The 12,457-nt window shown below is 35.9% G+C and overlaps 1 protein-coding gene across 3 annotated transcripts in view; it reads left to right on the forward strand.

The window, feature by feature from the left end:
• The window catches only part of RABGAP1 (RAB GTPase activating protein 1), a 217,344-nt gene that overhangs the window by 91,568 nt on the left and 113,319 nt on the right, over window positions 1-12,457 (forward strand). For all 3 annotated transcript variants that reach the window (XM_036748848.1, XM_036748847.1, XM_036748849.1), the window contains 2 exons: window positions 7,478-7,652; window positions 11,104-11,197. In XM_036748848.1, the coding sequence (XP_036604743.1) occupies window positions 7,478-7,652; window positions 11,104-11,197 (269 nt within the window). The remainder of the gene's footprint in view (window positions 1-7,477; window positions 7,653-11,103; window positions 11,198-12,457) is intronic.

The raw sequence follows: 12,457 nt of genomic DNA on the forward strand, positions 1-12,457 counted from the left end.
AAGAATGCTCTTTTGAATATTCTGTTTTATATATGACCTTTACAAACTTACTGTTACAGTTATAAGGTAAAAAGAAAGGACACTGAGCTGTTTGTCTCCTTTCTCAGTCAGAACCTTAACTGAATAGTATCAAGGGCCTAATCTTTGACTGAAAGTTCCAGGTCTTTCTAAAGATCTTCTCCGGTCATCTGAGGATGACCACTGCTCTGCCCCAACTCTGGTTTATTTTTGCTGTTCTGTGTTCACCCTGAGGTGCTATTTTGTCTTCTTTGTGGAGGAAATTTGGAATGTTTGGAATCTTCTGATCTACTCCACCATCTTCCTAGAATCCTCCCTTTTACAGTTCTTTATTGATAATATCCTGCAGCCTGTTCATGCCCACCATGCACCTCTCCATTGTCTTTAGGTGACCCTTTACTTTAATTCTACAGAGACATTATTCAGTGACTCAGAGATTACTAATGTTTAAAAAGGTAGACTTTTATTTCACAAAGAAACTAGGAATCGTTAAAAGCCCTGCATAACTTCTAGAGCAATCCATTCTACTCTCTACACTTTTAAATTCTGATTCTAGCTTATTGTCTAGCCAAAGCATTTGTCCAAGAAATATGTGCTAATGTACCAGATGTATGAGTTGTCCATCCAAATGTGTATCTTAGTCTCAATAATACTAATTATCTGCTTGGCTTTTCCCTAAGTGGATAATTAGGCCAAAGTATTTTGATTAGATCTCCCTTAGGAGGTTTTATAAAGTTCTATAGTTTGATACAGTGAACACAATGTCATCTACCAAACAGATCTTCTGGAAAACTTTTACCATCTATAGGGACTCCTTCTTTGATTTTGACTCTGTAGTAGACTTTCTTCATGAAAGTGACAAATACTTTTGGTGAGAAATATCTCTATTTTATGACTTTGATAATAATAATCAGAAGATTATTAGGCAGTGTTATTTCTCTTGTTACTTCTTCCAAGAAATGGTGTATAATATTGACATTTGCATGGTTGATAGCCTCTTGGGAGGGAAAATTTTTAAGATGTCATTTTTCTCTGCCAAAATACTTTTTTTTTATAGTAAACAAGTTTACTGGAATCTTGTATTTTCTCTTCTTAGTTATCTGACAGTGAGTATGTGTTCTTCTGTTTAATGTTACTAATGAAAGCCTGCTATCTTTTCTGATACCTTCATCAAGATGTCCTCCATGTCTGTGTAAATTGGTCTCAAAAAATTTTGATGTCACAGGAGAATATCCTTATCAGTGGTAGTTATTGATATTTTTTCAGTTGTCTTTTTGATAATAATTTTTTGTAAGCCTTTACTAACTTCTACCTTTCTTGATAGCTTAAGAAGTCCTGGCTATTTGCCTGCTTTCTCAGTCCACACTTCAAAAGGAGTCCTTAATATCCTTAAAATCGTTTCACCTCCAACATAGATCTTCTACCTGCTGACTTGTTTAGTGCCATTTCTTCTTCCTTATTCTTACCTGTGATTTTAAGGGTCCAATTGTGGTATTTCCATTGGTTACTGATCAGTAAAATAGATTGTTAAAGAAATCCTTACAGATCTTTTCCAGTTTTAATTGTTCATCTTGCTCCCTCAAATTTCATGTCATTGGGATCATCTGCTTTATGACGTGATTGTGATCATGTCCTCTACCATCTTCCTTCACAATATTTATTAAATGAGTGTATTGCCTAAATTGATATTGCCCTTAGTTGCTGTATTCCTTTTGATTAGGAGAATAAACTTTTGTAGGTGTGTTGGGGCTCTGTATTATGTTGGGTTGTTGATTCACATTGGTTAACTTTCTTAGTAAAGTTCAGTTCTTTTTTTCTATATTTGTTCTTTTACCTATTCCCCATTTATGTCACATCTATAGCTTATTTAAATAAGACAGGGTGGAGTTGTCTCACTTGTATGCCATATCTTTCTCATTTTTGTTCTTCTAACTTGATGATCATTTTTATCTCTACTCTAATAAGTTGATCCGAGTGTACACGTAATTAAAAATGATTCACACTTGGTTTCTTGTCTAGTATAGTGTTCATTTCATTTTTGAATGAATGCTTGCCTGTCCAATGCCTTATGACTCTGTTTCTGAAGAAAGCAGGATATATAGTTATGAAACTTCTCTGTACTTTGCGAGCTTTTGAAATCTTTCATTTCTCATTCCTGAATCTTATTTTTCAACATATTTTTCACTGTTCTCACTGAGATAATTATAGCTGCTATTAAGTTTTTAATTAGCTTCCTCAGAAGGTTCCCCTTCCCAAGAGATTTTCCAGCAGATCCTTGTCATGGATATTATATTGTTTAATAAGAATTTTGTTCAGATATGATTTGAATTGGATGACCACTAGAGTTCTTTCTGATGCAAAAATCCTATGATATTTCTGATTAGTTAACAGTCATCAGTCAGCAGGCACTTAATTCACAACATTACCATGTGCTAGGCCTTTGCCAAGTGTCAGAATAACGGGTCAGAATAACTTAACAACTGAAACATCCTTTACTCCCTAAGCAGTGCTGGAGACACTGACAAAAACTTCACTCCTTGGATTACCTTTTTAATTTTACATTCAGAACCACATTGCCTCAGATACATCACACTTAATTAAATCTCAGCTTACCTTATATATTAGCCTCCTTGAGATTTCTGAGACTTGTTTCCTTGATGAAAACCAGTGAGATAGTCTGTTCCCTAGTGATTTCATCAGTAGCATGATTGTTGAATGTAAAAAAGCATTTAATTTAGTCAGCAGATTGCCACTTTAAAGGTGTTCTCCATCAACATTATGCAAGATTCCTTGAAATAATGGATAACTGTCTTCAAGAAGCCTCATATCATTAATATCAAAAGAGGATTCAAACAGGGAGACACATATTCACCAAAGGTGTTTGTTATTGTCTTGGAGCAGTCTAAACTGTCACAGCAGTCTAAATTGAAGAACTATTCCCTAGAAATGGTGAAGTCTTTCACATACTCTTATTTGCTGATGATATTATTCTAATTGTATTAAGCTCCAGAACAAACTGTTATAATTTCTAACTTCAACACCCCCTTCTCTTCTCTGACACTGTCACCACTCTGGTGTGGACTATTATTCACACCTGGAATATTGCTATAGCCTGCTGTTTGGCTTCCTTGCCTCAAGTTTCTCCTCAGTACAGTCCAACTTAACAGCTGTCAAGTTAATTCTCAAGTTAATCTTCCTAAAGCTACTCTCCTCTCCTCCCTCTCTCCCTCCCTCACACCCACCCCCTTCCCCAAGCCCTCCATGTACTCTGGTCCCCTTGCTGGTCCTTTCACCAGATACTCCATGTCACAGCTCTGCATTTTCATTGGCTCAGCCTCATGCCTGGCACTCTCTCCCTCCTCTTCTCCACATCCCAGCTTCCTTTAAGTCTCAGCTAAAGTCCCCCCTTCTGGAAGAAGCTCTTCCTCATCCACCTTAATGCTAGTGCCTTCCCTCTGTTGATTATCTCCAATTTTTCCTGTATAGAGTTTGTTTGTACATAATTGTTTGTATGATGTCTTCCCATTAGACAGTGAGCTCTTTGACAGCAGGGACTGTTTTTATCTTTCTTTAGCACAGTATCTGTCACATAAAGGAAGCTAGGTAACTACCTGAAAGGACATTGGAGAGCCTCTTAATTAAGATCCATAATCACTCAAGAAAGTTTAATATAACTACCCACACAAGAAAAAAGTCAAGAGGGGCAGCTAGGTGCCACAGTGGATAGAACACTGCCCCTAGAATCAGAAGAACCTGAATTCAAATGCAGCCTCAGACACTTACTAGCTGTGTGACCCTGGGCGAGTCACTTAACCCTGATTTCCTCTAAAGAAAAACTCAGTCAATAAAGAATATCTATTGTCCAGACTATATGCAGTTAGATAGGCATTCTGTGTCCCTTTTCCATTGAGCACGTGTAGCTTGGAGAGTAGCAAATTAGTAAGATAGTGCATTGTATTCATTTGAATGAAAAGAGAGCATCCTGGAATTATTTTAGGGAAATTGCAAGTTTCCGTTAACAACTTAAGCCTCTCCCTGACACAAACTATCATCTTTTTAATAGCATTATTCTTTTACTGATACTGTATAGCTTCAAATTATGAAATACTCTAGTTTTCAAAGATTGTAGTTAAGAATTTCCCAAAGGGCAATCCAGAGGTACATGGTGGCAAAGAACAGGTTGCAGTGTGTTACAAAGAGTTACAAAGGGGAAGCAGGATAAAGGACGTAATAAAATATGTGTGATTTTTTTTTTAAAAGACATAGTGAGAGCTAGGGATAACTATTGGACAACTTGTTTGTTTCATCGGCATCCTCAAGATACAAGAAAGACACCTCGGTACATTGGGTACCTTGAAGCATACTTGGGAGAATAAATTTAAGAGTTGCACAGGATAAGCAGGCATGAATATGTCATAATCTGCATCATTGGACAGAAATATTCAAATGGATTTTTTTCTTATTTATTTTAATTTCATTTTATTTCTGAAATTTGCATGTGAAAGAGTTACTAGACTTGATAGTCGAGAAACCCAGATCAGAGTCTTGGCTCTGCCTCTTTCTACGTGACCTTGGCTAAGACATTTCCCATTTTTCAGCCTGAGTTTTTGCTTCAGTGAAATGGAAATAATAAGACTTATGCTACTTAATTTACAGGATTGTTGTGAGGAGTAATATCAGATATGTCCCTACTCCTAGCCTAACCTCATACAGTAACTGAAATGTGCTATAGTCTTTTTGCCTAGGATCCTCTTTGTAAATCTCAAAGTACCAAACCTATTCTGATCTTCCTCAGACTTTTGTAGATTCTCTCCATTTGACATCTATAGTCCCCTATGAAATAACCACATGTACATATTCTGCAATCTCTGTAGACCTGTAGGGATTCAAAGTGGATAAGATTGATCTGAATTCTGCACATGGTTTTATAAACTACTTTAGTATAATACTTTGTCTAACACAATCTCTTTTAAGCTAGGATCACTTTGCCAAAAATAACTTCATATGGGGTAGAACGTAGAGTTAAACATGTTCCTTTTGCAAACGTAACCTTTTGATGAACCTGCTAGATTCTTTTACACCCATTCCATCTAAGTGGCATACTGATAGTAGAGATGATCTAGTTTTATATTTCCCTGACAATAAAGCAGAAATGAAGGAGGGAATATCCCAAGTTTATTTTGCCACTTTTCTCCTTATTTGGATGAATCATTTTTTAATGCAGTGAGGAAAATTTCAACAACTAAATGCCAAAAGCCTTAAATATTTGTCAGAAAAAAAAAACAAATTTCAGAAGTCTGCCTTAATTAACAGGGCATCTTTTATTTTACTTAACTTGCATACATTGTAACTTTTATCATCATTTTAATGATTTTTGATTCGCAGGAATGATTATATTTGAAAACAGTTTATGTATAGTATTAAATTTACATGTTCTTTGACTATTAAGATTCATCCATATGATCCCAGTACCTTTTTCATCAGGTTTAATCAAATCATTAATGAGCTGTTCATTTACTTCAGACATTTGTTTGTTTTGCTTTATTTCCTCTTTTTGTCAGCAGAACATTTTATAGTATTGTAAATATTCATCCAGTTCTCTTAAATTCCCAGTTTTGTTGACTTGTTGTACAGTATATCTCTGAAGATGAAGCATTCATTCTGATATCTGAGGGCATATTGTCAGTGCTTAATGAAATCTCAGTAACTGACTGATGGTAAATTGTGAATAACCAGTTGTTGGACTGATAATCTCTTTGGTTAGTCTCTAATAGTTTTCTTAATTTCTGCATTTGTTGCGTTCTCCTTTTTTCTTATTTCTAATTTGGGTTATAAGGACATTTCCATTATTTGCTTGACAAAAATTAAGCACAAAATTCTTCCATTTTAAAAATTCTGCAAGCCTCAGCAATAAGTTTTCCTTTGTAGGGCAAAATTTCCCTTTAGAGAGAGAGAGATATAGACACTAAATTTGTCTTGGTCATCAATTTTTTGCTCTTCAAATAAGGAAAAGCAATAATTTCCACAAATGTTTACATACACAAACACGCATATTCAACATTGATTTCAGTCTTTCTCCTCAAGAACCCACTCTCCTTCCCCACCTCCACCCCAAAAAAACAAAATGTGAAGGCTCAGTACCTTTTTTTTAGCATGGAAGTATTCCCAGCTGTGGTGATTATTAATCAGCCTTAGATGGCATAACATTAGAGTAGTACCTTTTTAAGTTTTGATGGGATGAAAACAGTTCTCATTTAGTCCCTTTAGAATACCATCAAATGTTATAGGAAGGAAATGGACAGAAGACAGAGTTTCTTGAGATTACATAGAAGATAGACTGGACATTCATAGAACTTTAGGGCTGCAGAAACCTTAGACTATAGAAGGGAAAAGGAGGCGTGTTCCTAGAACATAGAACTCTGAGCTGGAATGGGTCTTAGAATATATAATATTCAAACTGAAAGGAACCTCAGTGATCTTCTGTTTAAGCACCTCCTTTTACAGATGAAGACCTGGGGTGCAGTAAGGTGCAGCGACTTGCCCAGGGTCACACACAAGAACAAATGAGTGGCTGAGCCTTAACTCAAACCCAGATCTCCTGGCTCCCTATCCCCATTCATTCTGCTAAACAACATAGCATGTATATATGTACACATGTACATATACTATAGTAACTTGAGTGTTTTATCTCCCCACATGTTCCTTTATACTTCCCAAAGTAGCTATTTCAAACCTCTTTCCTGAAGCCCCCTATGAGACCATCCCCCAATTTCTGTTTTATTGAGAAAATAGGTTTTCCATCTTGAGCTCTCTATTGTCACCTATCTTATACCTCAAAGCCATTTTATATCCTTCACCATTATCTCTTACTTTGCTCTGGCAGAGACTTGGTTTTTCTCTGTTCCAAGGCCAAACCCTCGTTAATCAGACTTATGATTTCATCATTTCCTTTCTCCTTGGGCAGCTTGCTTCTTCAATTATTCCCACCCTCTAATCATCATATTCTTTTTATCTACTGGCTCTTCCCTGCTACGTACTCACATACCCAGATTTCTTTTATCCTTAAAAAACCTTCACTCAATCTTGTCCTCAAATTATAACTTTATGTCTGTCTTATTTTGCAACCAAACTCCTAGAAAAAATTTGTCTATGTTCTTGGCCCCCAGTTCTTGCCCTTAGTTCCTCTCTTCCCACTGACTTCTCTCTCTCTCTCTCTCTCTCTTTCTCTCTCTCTTTCTGTGTACATGTGTACATGTGTACATGTTGTTTAACTCTTAAGTGGACCATAAGTTTCTTGAGGACAGAGACCATTTTTTCTTTTTTTTTTTTCTTTTAGCTGCAGTGCCAACATAATGCTTTGCATGTAGTAGATGCTTAAGTGCTTGCTGAATTGAATGCTACATCAAATGAAAAGCACAGATTAATAAATGGGCCTAATTCATATCATTCTTTCCTAAAGATAAAACAGAAAGACAGAAAAAGTAACACTGACACTTTATATGAAGTTGTGTGTTTGGAGAGTGAATCAGAAAGAGAAAGGAGAAAAACTACTGCCAGTCCCTCCCTTCGCCTTCCACAGTCAGGGTCCCAGAGTTCAATGATACCTTCCCCTCCAGAAGATGATGAAGAGGAAGGTAAGATTTAAGCTAAGGTTATGTTATAGCTTCAATTGTTTGCAGTCACAGTATTATCTGATATTATTTTCCACTTAGAACTGGAACTGGAAAAAAAATGGAAAAAACTGAAAAAATCAAAACTTATACTTGTTAGTTTATTTTATATATACACACACACACATACATACATACATACACACACACGCATGCATGCACACACACACACACACACACACACACACAAAAACACATACACACATATTCTATAGTCTTTTGGTTTGTTTTTTTAGAATTTGGAGTGAGCCCTAACAGCTCTCTATTGCTGCCACTGTAATCCACTGAATAATACTTTAGCCCTTAAAGCGTTTTGAAATGCAGAAGAAATTGTTGTTAGAAGGTTCAAGAAGATGCGTACCTTATAGAAATTTAACTCTTGATTTAAAGTAACAAGTATCCAATTGGGAATATAGTTCATTTTCCTGGTATGGTGGTATTCAGGACTAAAAGAGATCATCCAGTATAGGCCCTTTACTTTTAAAGATGAAGAAATTGAAGCCTGAAAGATTAAGTTACTTGTCCAAGGCCATGAACTATTAAGTACCATAGGTGGGATTAGAACCTAGGTTCTCTTTCTCCAAATTCACTGCACTTTCCCAATCATAAAATGTTTACGTATTAGAGTTGAAGAAGACACGATTTGATTACGTTTTGAATACACTGATTTAAAAAAAAACTTTTTTTTCTTTTGAGACCTAGCCAGTCCATTTCCTATCAAATGGAAAATTAATAGATTATCCTTTCCATATGATGAAAGAAAGCTTAGAAATTACTTAAGACAGTCATGTTATTTCATAGATGAGGACTTAGACATCAAGAGGGGTGAAGTGATTTGCCCAAATCACACAGCCAGTGGACCAGGGGTATTGTCAGAATTACACTATTCTCACATCAGTGCTTTCACTACTACATCATATAGGCTTCCATTTGATTTCATTCATCTACTAGACTGGATGACCTCAAGGCCAAGGCCTTGGTCCTACTAATAGTTATTTTCCCCTTAGCACATAACAAAAGATCTGACAGATAGTAGTTGCTCAGTAATCGTATGTAAAGAAGCAAATCCTAAGGTTGTCTTCTCTGAAATAATATCACCTTGGTAGTAGTGGCATATTGTTCATAATTATGGGCAAGGTTGACCATGCAACAGATGTTCCAGGTATTGTAACTCCAGGTTTGGTAATCACTGCTCTAAGGTAAATTATGCCTGTATAGTCATTAGACCTAAAAAAAAATGCAATAAGAAAGGGTCCCTATAAAACCTATGTATTAAAACTATTAAAGGAGAGCAATTTTATATTAAATACTATTCTGGAATGGACATGTTTGCAAATAATCTATATTATCATTTGTTGAAGTCTTTAAGTTCATCAAGATTTGCCTAGTTTCTGTACTTAACTTAGGATTTCCTTCACAATAAAATAATTTTTACCAATTGGAGAAAGCTCAGTAAATCTAAATTTTGCTGAGTCTGAAATAAAAGGGATTTCAAAAGTTCTCAAGGGAGGATGTGGCTTTCCTACCATATTCTCTTTTTCTCTTTACAATAGAAGTCAGATCAGAAGATCATAGATTTAAAACTGGAAGGGATTTTGGAGCCATTTCCTCTCATTTTTTAGCAGAGGAAACTGAGACTTAGAAAACTTAAGTGACATATACGCTGAGTGTATGACAGAGAGTAAATGACAAGAATGAAATTTGAACCCAGATGTTCTAACTCCAAATCCAGTGCCAGTATGTCCAAAATAGTACTCGTTAGTTTTCCTATCCAAATCCCTACCTTTTCTGAACTGTGCTATTTTTCTCGAGGCTGCTGCCGTCCTTCTTGTGCCTTCACAAGCTTGTTTTTATTCGCTACTCTTCGCTCTCACCTGACCCACGTATCCAATGAGTTGCCACAGTTTGTTGTTTCACCATTCACAGCGTTTCTCCCTTCTGACTCCTGACTACTCACATAGCCACCTTCTGGATTCAGACTCATGTTACCTTTCATGTAAACAATTGCAGTAGCTTCCTAATTAGAACCACTCCTTCAAATCTCCCTTCTCTAATCCTTCTTCCACAGTCTCTAAAATGATTTTCCTCAAGTGTATATCTGACCATATCACTCCCCTGCTCAGTAAATTCCATTGATTTCCTGTTACCTGTAGGATCAAATAAAAACTCTTGTGTTTTGCTTTTAAAGCCCTTCACAATCTGGACCTGACCTGTCTTTCTACCCTTATTATATATTACTCCCTTTCCTGTATACTACCAACGAGGCACACTGGCCTTCTTTTAACTTTACAGTGACTTGTGACTTTGCTCCTCATACCCTCATCTCCCTGCCCTTTTACTGCTCTTGTCGCTTCCACCTCCTAGAATCCCTTGTTTCCTTCAAGGCTCAGCTTAAGGACTACCTTTTCCACGAAGCCTTTCTCAATCCCTTCATCTCTCAGTGTCTTTTCCTCCAAAACATCAAGCATTTATTTAGAATATATCTACATACATAATTTTGTCTCCCCTGTTAGAATGTAAATCCGTTGCAAGCAGGGTTATCATCAGTACGGAGTGTAGTGCCTGACATATAGTTGGTTTTTCATAACTACTTTTGATAATGGTACCAGAAGAATAACGTTTTGAAATAATAAAAATAACATGATAATTAGCATTTATATGATACTTTAAGATTTGCAAAACACTTTACAAATATTATCTGATTTGAGCCTCAAAACAGCCCTCTAAGGTAAGTGCTGTTGTTATCCTTATTTTACAGATAAGAGAACTGAGGCAAACAAAGGTTCAGAAGGACCTGATTTCAGATATGGCTCCAGACACCTGACAGCTGTGTGGCCCTGGTCAAGCCACAATACTTCTGTTTGCTTCAGGTTCCTCATGCATAAAATGAGGACAGTAATAACACCTATTCCATAATAGTGTTGTGAGAATTAAAATGAGATAATGTTTATAAAGAACTTTGGAACCCTTAAAGCAATATGTTGATCCTAAGTATTATTATTATTATTTGTATTGACTTGTGTAACTTTAAATGTGACCATATATACATTATCCTGAAGTTAATCAAAAGATATATAATTTAGACATAGGATTCAACTCAGTACCATTTTGATCTTCTATTTTTACCTATTTAATAGAAGAAAATATTGAACTTTTTGACAGTAACCTCTCCATACATCACACATCTGTGCCACAACTCCACTCTCTCCTTCCAACCCCCTAACTGAGAATATTTAACTGTACACAGAGGTGGGTATGTACAAGGCCGTAAGACAGATTTATTGCAAATATTATTGCTGATCAAAGCCCATAAGTTTGTAATAAGACCCAAGCAGCTCTAAATTAGTACCTAGCTCATTTTTCTACTTAACACAGTCCCTTTTATCATACTATCTTTGTGTTCTGTTTATTAAAGATAATGATGAACCTCTCTTGAGTGGATCAGGGGATGTGTCCAAAGAATGTGCAGAAAAAATTCTTGAAACTTGGGGAGAACTGCTGTCAAGATGGTAAGTTTTATAATAATAACCTCTTATTTTCTTCCAGAAATTAATTTTGTTTACTGTGATGATTACCATAGCAGAGTAATTCAGTCTTGGAAACAATAATTAAGCCTAGTCAGAAGCAACGAGCTGTAGTGTAAAAACACAGGACCTCAGATCAAGAGATCTAAATTGAAATTTTATTTCTTGTACTTCCCAGCTACATGGCTCAGACAAATCACTTAACCTCTGAGTCTCAGTCTTTTCATTGGCAAAGTAATAGGCCTGTACTGGATGATATCTTGGGGTTCTTCTGGCCCTAAAATATTCATTAATCTGTATTTCCTTTCAGTTAAGTTGATGGAAAGGGACAAAAAAGGGTCTGCAAGCAAGTTTAGGAAATACTGCCCTACGCAATCAGACTTACTCTAAAAGAATCATATTTCCTTCAGCTCCCTCTTAATATTATGAGAAAAGATAGTACTAATCAGAATGATGAGATTATAATATACATTCTTATCTAGTTAACTTTTAGAAGATATGCATACATTTTGTAGAGGGAAAAGAAAAGTGATTTGAACTCTTCTTGATTCCCCTCTTTCTAGTTATTAGACTTGTCACATAAGTTCTTGACAAGTCCCTTCCTTTCTAGTATGATTTTTCTTGGAAGGTGGAACTTGGGAGCATTTGGCTTTATTTTTAACTGAACAATATCTTGTTCTATCTCAGGATTTAAAATAGGTTCTCTGCGCCCTGGGAGGATAGAACTAAAAATGGGTAGCATCTGCTTTAAATACTCGTGATATTTTACATTATCGATAACATGTTCCTTTCCAGGGTATGCTGGGAAATGTCAGAGAGAAGTTTTAGTTTGTTTCCTCACAAATTTGGTTTTTTAACAGATCTTATTCATCAATGTTTTCACTGAGCACCTATTGTGTGTAGCATAGGGCACTGTTTGTCTCCAGTAATAGGAAGCTGACAGACTTTAAAAATCTCTGTTCTCTTCCTCCTTCCCCACATACCAACTCTCTCATAAACAAAATAGTTTCATATATTTTGATTTTCCTTCTTTACCAGGAGACAAAACATTTATGTTAAAATTCTTCAGAGTAGATTTTGAAGTGTCTGGGGACTAATGCTAGCAAATATGAAAATATCTCATATCTTGAAATTGTCTCAGAAATCAAATTTAGTCTTGTTATGTTTGCTGAATGAGAGATTTAAAGTCACTCAGGTATAATTTGTAGCACTTTAATCTCTGACCAGATTTTTGTGAGGCAATGT

The sequence above is a fragment of the Trichosurus vulpecula genome, chromosome 3 (genome assembly GCF_011100635.1).
Source record: "Trichosurus vulpecula isolate mTriVul1 chromosome 3, mTriVul1.pri, whole genome shotgun sequence".
Classification (NCBI taxonomy): domain Eukaryota; kingdom Metazoa; phylum Chordata; class Mammalia; order Diprotodontia; family Phalangeridae; genus Trichosurus; species Trichosurus vulpecula.